General features: G+C 58.9%; 2 protein-coding genes across 5 annotated transcripts in view; both read right to left on the bottom strand.

Annotated features, from left to right (window-relative positions):
• Window positions 1–4,540: 4,540 nt before the first annotated feature.
• Window positions 4,541–7,870, bottom strand: C10H3orf62 (chromosome 10 C3orf62 homolog). 2 transcript variants are annotated; one of them, XM_051851639.2, is made up of 4 exons: window positions 7,734–7,870; window positions 6,985–7,379; window positions 6,188–6,279; window positions 4,541–5,061 (listed from the first exon to the last, which is right to left on the bottom strand). In XM_051851639.2, the coding sequence occupies exons 2-4, from the start codon at window positions 7,371–7,373 to the stop codon at window positions 4,808–4,810; spliced, it is 735 nt and encodes a 244-aa protein (XP_051707599.2). In that variant the 5' UTR covers window positions 7,374–7,379; window positions 7,734–7,870; the 3' UTR covers window positions 4,541–4,807. The 2 variants fall into 2 exon arrangements, with proteins under 2 accessions (XP_051707599.2, XP_017199306.3); XM_017343817.3 differs by lacking the exon at window positions 7,734–7,870 and having other exon boundaries at window positions 6,985–7,505.
• Window positions 7,871–8,186: 316 nt separating this feature from the next.
• The window catches only part of USP4 (ubiquitin specific peptidase 4), a 47,935-nt gene continuing 40,298 nt past the window's right edge, over window positions 8,187–15,823 (bottom strand). For 2 of the 3 annotated variants that reach the window (XM_051851635.2, XM_051851636.2), the window contains 7 exons: window positions 15,376–15,603; window positions 13,846–13,916; window positions 13,500–13,618; window positions 12,877–13,026; window positions 12,042–12,145; window positions 9,111–9,199; window positions 8,187–8,820 (listed from right to left, as the gene is read on the bottom strand). In XM_051851635.2, coding sequence (XP_051707595.1) covers window positions 8,659–8,820; window positions 9,111–9,199; window positions 12,042–12,145; window positions 12,877–13,026; window positions 13,500–13,618; window positions 13,846–13,916; window positions 15,376–15,603 — 923 coding nt within the window. In that variant the 3' untranslated portion in view covers window positions 8,187–8,658. Of the gene's footprint in view, window positions 8,821–9,110; window positions 9,200–12,041; window positions 12,146–12,876; window positions 13,027–13,413; window positions 13,619–13,845; window positions 13,917–15,375; window positions 15,604–15,823 lie in introns of all 3 variants that reach the window. The other variant, XR_011379532.1, reaches the window with a different exon arrangement.

Raw genomic sequence — 15,823 nt, 5'->3', positions numbered from 1 at the left:
TCCTGCCAGATTCCATGTGCGTGATGCAGCCCAGGCGAGTCCCTGGCTCTTCCGAGGCGCCTGGAGCTGCATGTGGCTACACAGGGGCGGATGTGGTGGGAGGTGGGGACTCCTCCCTCTGCCACAGCTGACTGCAGCTCCTAATTGCCTTGACATTTAAGCGTCACCTGACCTCCCACCATCTCACTCACCACCCGTCCTGTGCTCAATCTATCTGCCTTGTCCATGCTGTATCCTTAGCAGCAGGAGGGCGCCCGGCCCTGCAGGCACTGCGTTCTGCTCAGCCCAGCAGCCCCTCACGGCTGTCCTGCGAGGAGGCCCGGCCTGGCGGCCCTCTGCAGTGTCCCCCAAGGGCTCTCGAGGAGGGCTCACCTGCAGGATGCCCGCTCCTCTCCCAGGCCAGACCCTAACTGCTCTCTCACCCAGCAAACAGCAGCTTCTCTGCCCTCAGGACCGACAGTTCATCCCTGCGAGGGCCGGGTGGTTTTGAAGTTTCTTATGCAGGGCCTTCGCCCAGACAGCCCAGGACAGACCCATTGTCAAACAGATTTCCTGAGGAAAACTTTGTTCCCTCTGTAAATATTTAACTGGAACCTAAAATATGAATGTTCTCCGGAGCCTCGGAGGAGAGAGCGGATTGCCAGAGCCGCAGGTGTCGCAGAGCTTTGTCAGTGGTCGCCTGCACTCCCTGCTGGTGGACTCCGTCCCTGCTCTTTGTCGCCACATTCAACAAACACCCTGCGGCTCAGCTGGGGCGATGCACGCCAGCGCCAGGCGAGTCCCTGCCCTGGCCACTTCCTAAGGAGACCAGCTGGGGTCAGAGCCTCTTCTCCACCTTCTGTGAACATTACAAGCTCACATCCCCCGCTGAGCAGGCTGGTGTGGCTACGGGGTCAGTGTACGCCTACTCCCGGTGCTAAGGTGAGGGCCACAGGCCCCAGGTTGTCTGTCTCCTTCCCCCAGGTCTTCTGATCCCTCCGGAGTTCTCTCAAAGTGGAGCCAAGGCGGGCGAACCAGCAGGGAGGCAGTGGCGCTGGGGGCGGGAACGAGCTTGAGACCGGTGGGAGGCCGGCAGAGCTCATCCGGCTACAGGTCAGTGTCTAGAATCAGGGCCACGCGGCTGGACAGGAAGCTGGGCCTGGGGGTGTGGGGACACTGCAGTGAGACCAGCTGAGGGCAGGCCGGCGGTTTCCAGTCCATCGCCAGGCCTCTTAGAGTATACCTGCCAAAGAACGGCTGCTCTGCCCCGCTGGACCTCCACTCTGCCATTCACTGCCCTGGCCCTGGCCCTGGCCTCCAAGGAGCTTCTGCCGGCCAGCGCCCGCCTCCCGCTGCCTGTCTGCTTACAAAGCTGTCTCCAGTGGCTCCGGCACGCTCACCGGCAGGATGCCGCCTCTCCTCCCAGGGTTGCGGGGCCCCAGCTTCTCATCTGCCTTGTGCTGTGACCTAAATTTGCCGTTTGCAACTAGCAAGTTCCAAAGCTTCTATTTATTCTATGTATTCTTGAAGCTGCCTTGTTTCTATTTTGATTCTGGTAATCCAAATTGCAGTGCGGTGTTTCCAGGGAGACAATTCAGTGATTGTTTGGTTTGCCAAGATGAGCTGAGAGGGAGAGGGCTGAATGACGTAAAATGGTTGAGAAGTTTCTCAGGCGTGACCGAGGTCAACTGCGGGGCCTCCCGAGCAGCCAGCGCCTCCAGGTCCTGCAAACCTGAGGACATTTTCTTCAGTTCCACATTCCAGGCTCCTGCTGCCCCTCGGCCCAGCTCTCGGGAGGACGAAGCCACACACCCTGCCCTGAGCAGGTGCCCGCTGCACTGACACAGACGACCCAGGCAGGAAAGTCTGGCGGGGTCGCCTCCAGGAGCCAGAGACACCGAGACAGGAGGAGCTTCCGCCAGGGAGACGGCAAGGCCTCGCTGTCCTGGGGCTGCCGTGCCAGGGGCTCAACGTCTGCATTTCTAGGGTGAGCAGTTCCTCACTCGGGGATCTCAGGATGCGCGATCCCTTGGTAAAGCTGGATTTGCACGGGAAGCCTTTGCTGAAACAGAGGTGCTCCCCTCTGACAGGGGAGAATCCGAACCCTCCTCCCCACTCCACTTCCACCTGGTGCTGGGCCCTCATTCCCGAGGGCCACGGCGTCAGCCCAGAGTCTCATTTCAGAGTCTCCGGGAGTTAGGGCCGCCTCCCCATTCCCAGACGCCGCATCTGCCAAGTCCTGCCTGGGGAGAGGCCCCCTGGGGCGGCGCACTGAGCTACAGAGAAGCAGCTGGGTGAGACGGGAACAGCCTGCCCCACCAACTGAGGACCCCACTCAGTCCTCGGAAACTGAAGGCCAGCTCTGGACTGGTCCCCAGGAGGGCTGCCCATGCCAGTTAACGGGGAGGAGGACTTCAAGAGAACTTCAATTTCTTCCTTTTACAGAAGTGGTAACTGTCGCTTGCAGATAGATGGAAAATTACAGGTCAGAAAGAGAAGGCTACATAACCCCTCTCTTGCTGTTGCTCAAAGAGAGAGGCCAGACACGTATCCTCCAACCGCTGGTTCACTCCCCCAGGAGCTAGGACCGGGCATGGCTGAAGCCAAGAGCTTCTTCTGGAGTCTCCCACGAGGGTGCAGGGGCCCAAGGACTTGAGCCATCTTCCGCTGCTTTCCCAGGCCACAGCAGAGAGTGGGATCGGAAGTAGAGCAGCCGGGTCACGAGCCAGTGCCCACATGGGATGCCGGCACTGCAGGCGGCAGCTTAAAGTTCCAGGCCACAGCGCCGGCCCCTACATAACTCCACTTGCCTCCTTCACCATTTTTTGCGTGCTCACACACATTTTCACAAACTTGGGATCAAGTGCAGTTTAAAAATAGAATACATTTTAAATTTTGGAATAGTTTCAGATTTATAGAAAAGTTGCAAGGATAATGAGTTCATATGTACCTTCTCCCAGGTTCCCTCAAGTTGCCATCTTACATACCCTACCTGGTCTGTTTGTTAAAACCACGAAACTGACATGGATGCGTTAACTCCAGCCCTCATTTGGGTTTCAACAGTTTTCCCTTAGTGTCCTCTTCCTGTTCTAGGATACCATTCAGGGCTCCACACTGTGGTCATTCTTTCCTTGCTGCGACCTTGACGGTTGCCAGGTGGCCTGCTGAATGCCCTCCAGCTTGGGCTGCTCTGTCGTTTTAGGATCCTGGAGTGGAAAGGGGCGTTTCTGGAAAGAACATCCCAGAGACGCGGCACCTCCTCTCACGCGACACTCACGCGACATCACTGCTGACGTCAGCTCCGTCATCCAGGCCAGGCTGTGTCGGCAGGTTTCTCCACTCTAAGTTCACGATGTTCTCTTTCCCTACCTTAGTCTTTGGAGAAAGTTCTAGCGTGTGCTCAAGGGGCGCTGATGGGGAGGGGAACTAGGCTCCGCCTCCTCCATAGGGCAGCATCCACACCCACGTTGTCTGGAACGCAGTTTCCAGTTCCGCCTTAAGGAACGTCAAGAAGCCGACACCATCCGGATGGCACATTCCTCATGCGAGCGGGGGCAGCAGGGGATGCTCAGGCAGAAGACACTGCCACCAGCTGCACCGGCTGTGAGTGCAGCGGCAGGGGCATGAGGAGGTGGCAGAGTGTGTGGCCCCTGTCCCCAGTGGAGGCAGCGCTGGCCCGGAAGACGGCCTGGCAGCAGTCACCGAGCCCCTGGGCCTTTCTCCCGGCTCCTGGCTTTGTTCAGGACTCGGGCCTCACCTTGATCCCTGTGTTCCCTTATTAGCTAAGACTCCGTTTCTGGGCATTTGGGCTAGCGGGATAGCTGTGTCCCCTATCAGAGTGCCTGGGTTCAAGTCCCAGCTCCCCGCTGATGCGTAACATGGGAGGCAGCTGGCGACAGCTCAAGTTGTTGGATCCCTGCTACCCATGTGGGAGACCTTGCTTGAAATCCCAGCTCCTACCTCTGGCCCCAGCCCACCGCCAGGCCTTTGTGAAGTGGAGCAGTAATGGAAGCTCCTCTCTCTCTCTCTCTCTGCCTCTAATAAAAACAAAAAGAGGGGACACTAGAGGCAGCCCTGGGTGGTGCTCTGCTGACCTCAGGAGGGCACGGCCTGGCCCCTCCCTCACCCCCTGCCCTGTCTCCCCAACGTGGGTTCATCACGGGAGCCACCTGTGGTGTCCGGGAATCTCTGGACTTGCAGAGAGCAGGCTAGGTGTCAGGTGTGAAGCTGACTACGCAGGCCCTCTACGCAGCTCTCCCTCGCCAGCCCGCTCAGCTGAGGCCTCACGGGAACGCTCTGAGAAGGCGGGCGGAGATCCTCAAGCCACTCTGATTCAGCCAGGAGGCCTCGGGGCTGGGCAAGGGCAGGGCTGGCTGTGAGGGCACGGGGCAGGCCAGCAGAGGGGCAGGCCAAGGTCCACTCGAACCCAGCTCCTCAGGGTAAGCTAAGATGGCTGGGCCCAGGGGGTGCACAAAACCACACTGGCCACAGCTCCTGAACTTGCTCTGAGGCCTGTGGCAAAGAACACCAAGAGACACGGCACAGGCCCAAGACACGCTCCTACGTGGGTGCTGGGTATATTGAACACAAAAACAAAAACAAAAAAACACACTTTCAAGATGGCAAGAAAAGTCCAAAAAAATTAATAGTAAGAAACATTTCAAAGTAACAATACGAAAACCAGGCACTCAGCTCAGAAAGGCGCACAGAAGCGCTCCTCGGCCCTTTGGCTAAGATCAAGTGTCGAAAGGCACAGGGCGCGGTGCAAAGGCGGTGGGGCTCAGGCTGTGCCGATGCCCGGTGGGCACCGCGGCCTGCTGCAGCTTCCTCACTCCACCTGGTATTTAAAATGCGTCATCAGGTTGTAGTCCTCTTCCAAGTCCAGAACGGTCTGCACAATGCTCTGCTCATCGAAGGCCTGCCGGAGGCTGCCCGCGGCCTTCTCGGGGCTCTCGTCCACGAGCAGGGCCCAGGCCTCCTCCTTGAAGGGCGAGTCTTGGCAGCGTCCACACACACGGTTCAACTCATTCTCAAATTCTAGCTTCCCAGCCAGTTCTTCAATAGTCCGGATGCTTGTGTGGTCTTAAACGAAACAAGAACGTTCAGCTTTACAATCCCAGCGAGAGGTTTCGGAAGACATTTCGGGCACAAGGTGAAAAGCACAAAAGGGTGGTCAGGCGTCGGGGCTACGCACAGCCGGCCCGTTCCGCCTCAGGGCAGCCAGGCTGGCAGAGTGGGCGCCGGATCCCGGGAGGCTTAGTGCCCTCCTCCCAGGCGCTAGCACTGAGTCTTAACCCCCAGCCAGTCCCCAAGGCAGGCCTGACGGGAAGACGCAGAAATGTACACGTTTGTCCTAGCTCTCACGGACCTCCCTGACCCGCAGGGAGGACAAGACATGGTGTGAAAAAACCCAGGCCAAGGGCATGGATGCCAGGTGAGTCTAGCCGTGAGAGCGCGGGGCATACGCAGGGAGCCCCAAGTGCAGAGTGGAAGGGGCCAAGCCAAAGTCCAGCTTAAACCTGGTTCCCCTAGGGAAGCCTAATGCTGTGGGAAGCTGGTACCGGCCAAGGAAGACGGCACGGGCAGCGTCGGCTTCTGCGGGGGACACAGGCACCGATCGAGGGAGGCTGGCAGGGACTTCCCTCCCCAGGCCTCCCCTTCATCCCCCACACCTGGAGCCCGTGCAGAGCAACAGCGCCGGAGCGAGGAGCAGCGCTCAGCCCCGCGCAGCATCTTCTCCAAATGGGGCACAGGCGGTTCACGCGCAGAACTGACAGACGGCTGTGTCCAGAGCCGTGTCTCTGGGTGGCGTCCCTCTACAGCTCTGGCTTCCAACTGTTCTGAATCTTGTATGGCCCACCCCAGTTGGATTCCTCCCCTCTCCTCTCCGCCTGGGTCCTGGCTGCTTCCATCTAAGCGCCGGCTTCAGGTGCTGAGGGGGGCACGCCTGGCCTTCGGGGACTCTGCAACGTGACCCGTGTCGTGTGTGAGATGACCTTGCTTGTGCGGGCCCTAAGTTATCAGTTCTACCAGGCAGGACTAAGGTTTGTTTCGTCTGCTGCGCTGTGCAGTCTGCTGTGAGAACACATCTCCCAGATGCAGACATGATAAATAACGGCTCCGGCTTCCGACCTGAGCCCTGAGCCGCCCCAGGGGCCTGCAAGAGGGACCCTCCCTCGGCTGAGGGGGCGGGCGCCCTGGTACTCACCAATCATATCAAGCAGATCCTTTGTGACCTCGTGGCTAGAGCTGCCGAGCGGCATGTTTGAGTCAACCTTCAACTCTCTCTCCACATCCTTCCTGCAGCCCCGGGGTGGGGGGAGAAAGGTCGTTAGAGCCCTTTTCAGGAAGGTGCGGAAGGGGAACTTCGTGCTACTTAGAGAGGGACACTGGTGACGTCCTGAGGCTGTGACGGAGGCTCCGCAGTATCAGCCCACGTCCATGCTCGGCAAGAGCGACGCAGGAACTCTCGAGCGGAGCCAGTTAAACGGCTTCTTTAGTCCCTGCCTGTGGACAGAACACGGACGCCTTAGCCCGTGTGGTCACCCTTGCTCCAAGTCAAGGTACCAGGTCCGAGCGGTTTGAAGCTACCTGGCAGAACTCAAGGGCTTAGGGGTCCCTTAACCTGGTGACAGGCCAGGGGGAGCAGAGCCCAGCCATCAGACTCCACCTCCCCTGCAGTGTGGGCGCAGGATATGGAAGCCACCCCCACGCCACCCCGTGCAGGAATTGAAACTTCTGTTTTCACAGCTTAGGTGTAAGGCTGTCGGATAACACTCCCTGCCCCTCTTTGGGCACTGGCGAGGGTGCTGATCGGACATCCAGAGCCCACAACCAGCGCCGCAACCCAAACACATGCACACAACTGCTTTCTCCGGGCGATTCTGAGAACCTCGGTGAACGTCCCACGCGCGGGCTCAGACTCCCAGGAGAGAGGATCTTCCACAGTTGCTTCAGACAAGAAGCCCTTTCATCGTAGCTATTGAACTACCAAGTTAAATTCACCTTGAACTCTCTTTTCTCCAGTTCTCCCCGTCTCCCGCTGCTCTCCAGAGCTGTCTTTCAGGCGCCAAGATGGAGGTCTGCATCAGCACGTTTTCCTTGCTGGTCAGAGGTTTTCTTTTGGGGCATAAAGCATGTGGCTTTGCACCGAGAGACACGTGGGTTGGTGCAAGCGCAGGGCTCTCACTCTCAGGAGCGCACGGGACAGCGGCGAAAGCGGCCGCGGAGGAGCAGGCGGCCAGCGGGTGTCGCCTGCAGAGGAGCCTGTGCATGGGCAGGGGCAGCGGCGGCCTCTGCGGGCCTGCGCACTCCTGGGAATGGCAGACGCCTTCAAAAGCCCGGTCAATGGCTGCAGCCAGCTCCTTCCTGCACCTTCTCAGTTTGTCGGACATTTCCCCCTACAAGCGACCATGGACTACGCTGGAAACGCAGGGCCACACGAGACCTGAGCCCCCAATCCGGCCGTAAACCACCCATTGGGGCTCTCGCTACCCTCCTGAGGTTGTGCCGAGCTACAGCCCCGGGGCGCTTCTCCCTCCGTGTGAAGTGGGGTGTGGTTGGGGGGGGGGGCCGGGATCAGGGAGGAGCCCCCAGGCCGGGCCGCCCCTCCTATCCTCCCGTGGCTTCCGGGCCCACCCCCACCCCCACCCCCACCCCCAGCGGCCGCCAGTGCTGTCCCGCTCCCCATGGCGCCGAGGCGGGCCCGCTGCCCGCCCCTACCCCACGGGAGACCCGCAGCGCCACGTCCTCACCAAGCAGCGCGGAGACACGGCTACCCCACCCCCGCCAACGGTCACCGCGTGCACCCGATCGACCGCAATCGCGCGTGCCCAAGATCAGAAGCCCCAACATCCTCCCCACTTAGGTTAAAGGTCAGACAAAAAGCCCGGACAACTGTGTTCTTTCAGCCCCCGTGACCAGGAAGGGTAGCAGGGGCTCCGAGCACAGGAGGCAGCCAGAGGGGCGGCGTGCGCCGGGGGTGGGGCGGGGCGGGGCAGGGCAGGGGGAGGGTCGGGGTAACCCGCAGGTCCGGGCCCTCGGGTCCCCCTCCTCACGTGTAGGAGAAGCCATTGGCTGGGACCCAGTTGTCTCCACGACTAATAAGAGGCCCACACAGTATCCGTAGGTCTCAATTCATCAAGGGGGTGGGGGGAGGGGCGCACAACAGGGCTGCCAGGCTCCACGGGAGATTGAGAGGCAGAGGCCCCAACACCAGATATCTTCATTTCATTAGCAGGGAGGAGAGCTGGGAATTCCAAGATGACTCGAGGCTGAGAACCAGAAATGGGCTCCAGTGGCTAAGGTTTAGAAAACTATCAACCCATCTGAGCGCACAGAGCAAGGGCGACCCTGGCAGACAACCGGGCCGGGGACCAGTGTCCAGAGCTGCACAGGGACCCTGTGCCGCCGGCCGCCTCCGCTGACCACGCTCCTCTCCTCGGCAGGCACCCAGCACTCACACCTGTGCACCCCCACCCGCGCGGCTCCGCGGGTGTTACAGATGTCTCACCACCCGTTTAAAAGGAAAAATAATTCAGCCTCTTGACATAGCCCTTCTGAGCAAACAAGGTCTTTTTTTTTCTTCTGCTCATAAAAGGGCCTTTTCTCATCTGGTCTTTAGACTGAACACCAGGAGTCCCCAGGGCGTCCGGATGTCCTCCGGGGTCAGAGTCCACATCAGTTGGTGTCCATGCTGCACGCCTCCTCATCCCCCGAGGCCTGCTGCGAGCTGCCCGGTCTGGTCCCTCCGTCCGAGGAGCCAGGAAAACTGGCCCGAGACGGCGTCTCATAGAACTCATCATCCCGACGCTGGTAAAACAGCACGTACGCCGCTTTTGTCTGAAAGACAAGGGGGAAGGCCACTTACCGGCTGGCTGTCGTGCACCAATCTGCCGCCTTGCCCTGCAGACGCAGAGGTGGCCGCGAAGGCCCTTCCCCGGCTGCGGGCCCCTGCGCCCTTGCGAGGGGAGCGGGCAAAGGCAGGGCCCGAGGAGAGCCGCACGGTTCTTTCAGGAAAGGGGTCCAAAGAAAGGGCAGCCCCTCCTCCTCGACACGGTCACGGAGGAGCACCCTTCCCGCTGCCACCTCACAAAGGCAAGAGGAAGACGCAGGCGTCAGGGCCGACTCACCACGATCTGCTCTTCGGAGGCCAGGGACACGTTGCTGTCATCAAAGTAGTACCACTTCCCGTTCAGTTTGTTCTTCGCGTACGCAGTGTCTGCAAGTCAAAAGGACACCCACCAGGCCCGGAGTCAGGCTCGCAGCGAGCACACAGAACCCAGCACAGCAACGACTCTCAGGATGAAATAATTTACAGTGTCTTAGCCCAGACAGCCCATTGTTCCTTATGTATTCCTTCTCCTAAGGGTAAGCGTGGAGCTGTAAGGGGCCGGCACTATGCTGTAGCAGGTAAAGCTGCCACCTGCAGCACCGGCAGCCCAGCACAACAGGGCTGCAATGCAGCTCCCTGCTGAGGCTCCTGGGAAAAGCAGCGGGAAGATGGCCCAGGTGCACGAGCCCCTGCACCCACGTGGGAGACCTGGATAAAGCTCTCGGTTCCTGGCTTCGGTCTCTGGGACGTGGCTGGCGTTTTTGGCCATGGGGGAGTGAGCCAGGCAATGGAAGCTCTCTGTATTTCTCCCTGCAACTCTTTCAAATACCCTTTTTTAAAAAGATGTATTTATTTATTTCAAAGTCAGAGTTGCTGAGGCAGAAGCAAAGAGAGAGGTCTTCCACCCTCTGGTTCACTTCCCAAATGACTGCAAAGCCGGAGCTGGGCCGATCCAAAGCCAGAAACCTCAAGCTTCTTCTGGGTCTCCCATGCAGGTGCAGGGACCCGAGGACCTGGGCCGTCTTCCACTGTTTTCCCAGGCCACAGCGGAGAGCTGGATCTGAAACAGAGCAGTAGGGACTTGAACTGGCACCCATACGGGATGCCAGCACTGTAGGCAGCAGCTTTACCTGCTACACCACAGCACCAGCCCCTAAAAGTTTTAAAATAAATAATAAACTTTAATTTTTGGAAACTAAAAAATACAATATATCCAGTGCCAATGTTCAGGATGGTTCTGATCTAAATCTAGAGCCAGGGGCTCCACAAAGGCAGCTCGGATGTCTTAAAATCCAAGCAAAACAGACTCTGAAAAGACGGCAAGTCAGTGTCCTGGAAGGCTCACGGGACCGCTGCAGCCTGCTTGCTTAGGGCATTTGGGTTCGTGACCTAGGATGTGGACAACCTTTAAATTTATCTTCCTCTAAAATCCTGAGTCCCATCTGTAGGGGTGCGCATCTGGTGTGGTGGTTAAGCTGCTGCCGGGGATGCCCACATCAGAGGGCCTGGGTCCAAGTCCCGGCTCTGCTTCTGATTCCAGCGTCCTGTAACGCACACCCCAGGAGGCAGCAGGTGATGCCCCAAGTGCCAGGTGGGACTCGGCCCCAGCCGACGGCTGGTAGCATCTGTTGAATGACCAAGCAGATGGAACATCTGTCTGTGTGTGTGTCTATCTTCCAAATAAAGAGAGACAGAGCGAGGGAAAGCGAGGGAAAGCAAGGGCCGCCTGTCCTCACATCACAGCGTTTCCAGCAGGCCTTAAATGTCAGGTTAAAATGATGGCGATCCCGGCCGCCGTGGGATCTGAGCCTGCAGAGTGTGGTTTTTGGTTTCAATGCCTGTTGAGACTCTGGGCGCGGTGTTGGGGCTCCAGCCTCCCTACGGAACGGACTGCCTGTGAATGAGCCAGGCCAAGGCCACAGCAGGTGCTCATGTGGTCTGTGCCCGGCCTAACAGCAGCCACAGGGCTCTGTGCGCAGTTGCAACGAGGGGACCACAGTGCGCCCCCGCACAAGCAGCCGAGACTTGCGCAGGGCGTGTGTTCGCACGTGAGGACGGCAGCTGAAAGTGAACAGATACCAAAGTTCATCTGGGGAAAAAAGCCAAGTCACGACAGTGTGCACTGTGGGACAGCAGGGGCCTGACTGTCCCAGCCTCCCTGCACATCCACGTAGCCCTGTGACCAAGTCATGACCAATGAGATGGAGGAAGAGAGAAGAGGGGAACCGGCGGGGGCGGGGAGTCCCAGAGAAAGCAAAAAAAATGATGTCTTTCCCGCCTTCCTCGCGGGCCCAGGCTGCAGACACGCAGGCCGGGGACTGGGGAGCCGTGGAGAGGAGGAGTGGGCACGGAGGGCAGCTCTGTGACCCGGGCCCGGCACCTCCCCTGGGGTCCCACACAGTGCCCAGTGCAGATGCAGGGAGGAGATGTGAAGGAATCCAGCCCCTCACCTCAGCATCACTCACACTTTTCCGTAAATAAGAAACAAAACTGTGCTAGGTCTCTTCATTGTAAAACAATGGATTATAGAAATTTGGGAAAATTGAGTAATCAGAAAAAAAAGTGAACTTAACATTTTGTCATCTTCTTCCAGGCTTCCTTCCATCAAAGTTTCTTTCCGTTTAACACAGTTGAGACATCACCATCTACAGTGACATACTTTCCCATTTCCCCGTCGATGGACACTTATCTCCCCCACGTGGTAACTAACTTTATTTTGAAATGCCTGTGGATCCTCCAAGCAGGTGGAGAGCAGTGCTACCAGTTGGTGTGTATACGTCAGTTCCCCACGTCACGCTGTTTCCTTGGGATAGGTTCTCAGAGACAGCATTACGGAATTAAAGGATATGAGGAAGAACCTGAGTTAACACGGCTTGGGGAGCCAGCATCAGGCACAGCAAGTGAAGCCACCCCCTGTGACGCCAGCATCCCACGCAAGCACCTGTTGGAGCCCCGACTGCTCCACTTCCAATCCCGCTCCCTGCTAATGTACCTGGCGGCCTCGGTCCAGCCAGCCTAGCCTACTGCGGGATTTCAGGGAGTGGACCAGTGGACGGAAGCTGTCTGTCTCTGCCTTTCAAATAAATGAAAAAGCCTTATCTGAAACAACCCAAGGAGCAGCAGTAGCAATTTTGTTTACGTCAAATGCTTGGGGCAGCGGCTGGCGCACAGGCAAAGGCCGGCGAGGTAGCCAGCAAGAGCATTTCTGGAAGCGGAAGCCAATACTCACAGTGGCCAACCCCCATGGCTCCGTAGTGATTGGACACGGCAATGAGGTCGTACACGTAAGGCCTCGCCGACGGGTCACAGACAAACTCGGACATGTTCAGCGCTCTGAGCACAAACACAGACATCGCCTTCAATGTCAAGTTACAGGAGGTGACACAGGTACCTGGGCCGAAACACTGCGCGGCAACCACAAAGCCTCCTGGGAAGGGATCAGAGGCGTCGACAGAGCGGGAGGGCTCCTGGGCTCTGTGCTCTGCCCGCCGGCACGTGCAGACGGGAAGGTGGGAGCGGCCTCCTGGGCGACCCCCACACTGCACAGGCGGGCACGGCTGGGAAGACGCCACAGCAACCCCCCTGTGCGCTGAAACAACGTGGAAATTTCCAACATACACAGAGAGAAGGTCAAAGAATTTTCCAACCAACACTACGGCCTCTGTGGGCCCTCCCGCTGACACGACACTTGTTCTCGGATCCACCGCGCCCCCCGCCCCGCAGAGCATCTGAGAACTGGCGCCTTGGGGGAACATCCACCAGCCGGCTTCCTTTCTTGCTTCTGTCAGTCTAGAACCTCAGGTCTGAGAGATGAGAGCTGAGGGCCGTCCCTGCCCCCAGGGACCTGGGCAGCTCTGCACGCCCACCCGCACCAGCGACGCAACCCGCTCAGGAAGAGCAGCGCTGCGGCGTGCAGGAGGGGAGCCAGCACGGCGGAGCATCGGCACCTGCCGCCCCTCGGGGAAGGCCTGGTCCCCACGGGCGGGAGGAGGCCCGGAGGGCGGACCACAGCCAGAGCCCCTGCACGGCCACACCCGCCCTGGCTAGCCGTCGGTGCACCGCACCTGACTGGGAACTCCACGGCCGTGTCCAGCTTGTCCCTCCAGTATCTGCTGTAGGAGAAGCGCTTGAGGTGGACCACCAGGATCTTGGGCAAGGACCAGAGGTCAAACTTCTTCGTGGCCTGCTGATGCTTCTTACAGTTGGGACAGTACCTGAAGAGAAAAAGAAACCTCTGCTGCGTGGGGGAGCAAAGCACACGGTGGCGCCGGCCACTGAGTGGACAATGGGCAGGGGCCTGCCTTCCAAAGCAGGCCGAAGGCTCTGTGAGTGTGTAAAACACAGCGGCAGTGCCGCTGGGTGGAGAAGGGCCCAGCAGATAGGGCGGGCCCAGCGTGTGTGTGCGTGTGTTGTGTGTGTGTCTGCGTACCAGGGGTTGTGCTCCCCAAGGGTGTGTGCATGTGTCTGCGTACCAGGCGTTGTGCTCCCCGAGGGTGTGTGCGTGTGTCTGCATACCAGGGGCCGTGCTCCCCGAGGGTGTGTGCGTGTGTCTGCATACCAGGGGCCGTGCTCCCCGAGGGTGTGTGCGTGTGTCTGCATACCAGGGGTCGTGCTCCCCGAGGGTGTGTGCGTGTGTCTGCATACCAGGGGCCGTGCTCGCCAAGGGTGTGTGCGTGTGTCTGCGTACCAGGGGTCGTGCTCCCCGAGGGTCTCCATGGTGGTGAAGAGCTCGATGCAGTCTCTCAGGGCCACCGCCGTCTTCTTCTTCTTCTGAGGCTGCAGCATGCTCACGTGCTTCTCAAAGGCCTGTGGGGAGCACAGCGCGCAGTTCTCGCGGGGCGACCTGGTCTCAGTGGCTCAACCGCGAGGACACAGATGCCCACTCAGAACGCGAAGTGACAAAATCCGGGCGGTGCGTGGCCTTCTCAGGCCTAAATCTACCTTGCTGCACTGCTGCCCGACCAGTCAGCGACCCCCGCACGCTGCCAGAGCACAGACCAGCTTCCACCCCGACTGCAAACCCCAACACCTACCTCAGACTCCTGCTCGTCATAGTACAGGCTCCGGGTCTCGCTGTCCCAGTCGATGGCCAGTGTAGATCGGGCTGAGCGGGAGGACCAGAGAATCACTTATTCTGGGGTGGCCGGCAACAGGAGGGGCTCCCCAAGTGACAGGAGGGAGGGCGCACTCAGGTGGACCCGTCAGCACCTGCTCGTCGTCACAGCCACGGCCAAGGGCAACGTCCTGCCTGGCCGCCGGCCTTTCCAGACCCTAGTCCCCAAAACCTTTGGCAAAGACTTCCTTAGCGAGACAGATAAGCTCCAAAGACACTGACTATGGAGAACCCCGAGAAGGCACAGATCTACAAGGAGCAATCTGGAGGGCCCAGATTTCTCCTCTGACTTTGAACCAGAAGGGGACCAGCACCCTGACCAGACAGGTTAAGCTGCTGCCTGCAGCGCTGGCTGCTCCACGTCTGATCAGGCTTCCTGCTCACAGCGTGGGCCCCTGCCACCCACATGGGAGACCGGGACGGAGTTCTTGGCTCCTGCTTCAGCCTGACCCAGCCCTGGTCATTGTGGCCATCTGAGGACTGGATCAGCAGATGAAGGTCTCTCTCTCTTGTCTCTTTGCTTTTCAAATAAATAATATAAATAAATAAGAAAAAAAATGTATTTAAAAACGCAAGAAGGCATAAGGGCATCTGGTTTACTAGTCTTTCCTCCAAAGAAAGAAGCTAAAAGACACAAGAGGTGCTCCTGTAGGGCCAGCGCTGTGGTGTAGCACATAAAGCTGCTGCCTGCAGCTCCGGCATCCCATACGGGTGCAAGTTCGAGTCCTGGCTGCTCCACTTCCGATCCAGCTCCCTGCTAATGGCTGGGCAAAGCAGTGGGAGATGGTCCACGTGCTTAGGCATCTGCCACCCTTATGGAAGACCCAGATGAGGCTCCTGGCTCCTTGCTTCAGCCTGGCTCAGCCCTGGCCGCTGTGACAACTTGGAGCCTGAATGAGCAGATAGAAGACCTGTCTCTCCTTCCCTCCCTCCCTCTCTGACTCCAAATAAATAAATAAATATTTTTTAAAAAAGAGAGAGAAGCTTCTGCAGCCCCGCCTACCCTGCACAGGCGTCCTCCCTGGCCTGTCACACACCACACCCCCACGGCCCTGAGGCTGGGGGCCTCTTCCATCCCATCCCATCCCATCCAGGCTCCACGTGAGAGTCTACAAAATCCACGGTCATCCTCTAGCCGGGTCGCATCCGGAAGTATTCTCATGAAATAAAACAGATACACACTTATGCTTCTAAGTACAAGCTCTCACCACGTGTGGCCTCAGGACGTGCAGCTGCCCCAGGGCGGAGGTCCTACAGGGCCACCCACTGCCTGCTGAGGTCAGCAAGGTCAGAGAAGCGCCTGCAGGAGGTCCCCCCGGAACAGGCCTCAGGGGCTTCAAACCCTGCTCGTCTGCATTTGGGGTCACAGGGAGAGGGAGAGCCCAAAGCACAAGGCCTTCCACCCGCACCCTCCCAAGTGCCCGAAGCCCAAGTCAGAGAAGGCGCTCACAGCTGAGCCTCAGCAGCTTGCCGTCCGTCGCCAGGGAGTTGATGTCGGCTGTTCCGTAGGAGTTCACCAGGCTGAAGGTGAAGAGCCTCTTGGGGCAGCGCTGGCCTCCGGCCTTCCTGTGGGCAGCCTCGCAGGGCTCGCCGCCCAGCTCCTCCTCCCCGCTGCCTTCGGTCTCTGAAAGCTGCTCTTTGCCTGCCTCCTGATGCTCCATTTCTTCTTCATCCTCTCCTGATACACAAAGGACAACAACGCGTGCGTGAGGCGCCGCCACGTCAGGGCTAGACGCTGCAGTGGATACCTGGCGGTGCCTCCTTCCAGATTCTGTTACATGTACGGGAAACTCGGCCTACCCGGCTGCAGGTACAAGCCACTTGAATTCACATGTGACCCCCTCCAGGGGAAGACCAGATAACCAGAGCGAACGCCGCGAAGGCCCAGAGAAAGTTAG

This window comes from Oryctolagus cuniculus, chromosome 10, assembly GCF_964237555.1.
Source record: "Oryctolagus cuniculus chromosome 10, mOryCun1.1, whole genome shotgun sequence".
NCBI lineage: Eukaryota > Metazoa > Chordata > Mammalia > Lagomorpha > Leporidae > Oryctolagus > Oryctolagus cuniculus.
This window is presented reverse-complemented; position numbering and strand designations above follow the sequence as displayed.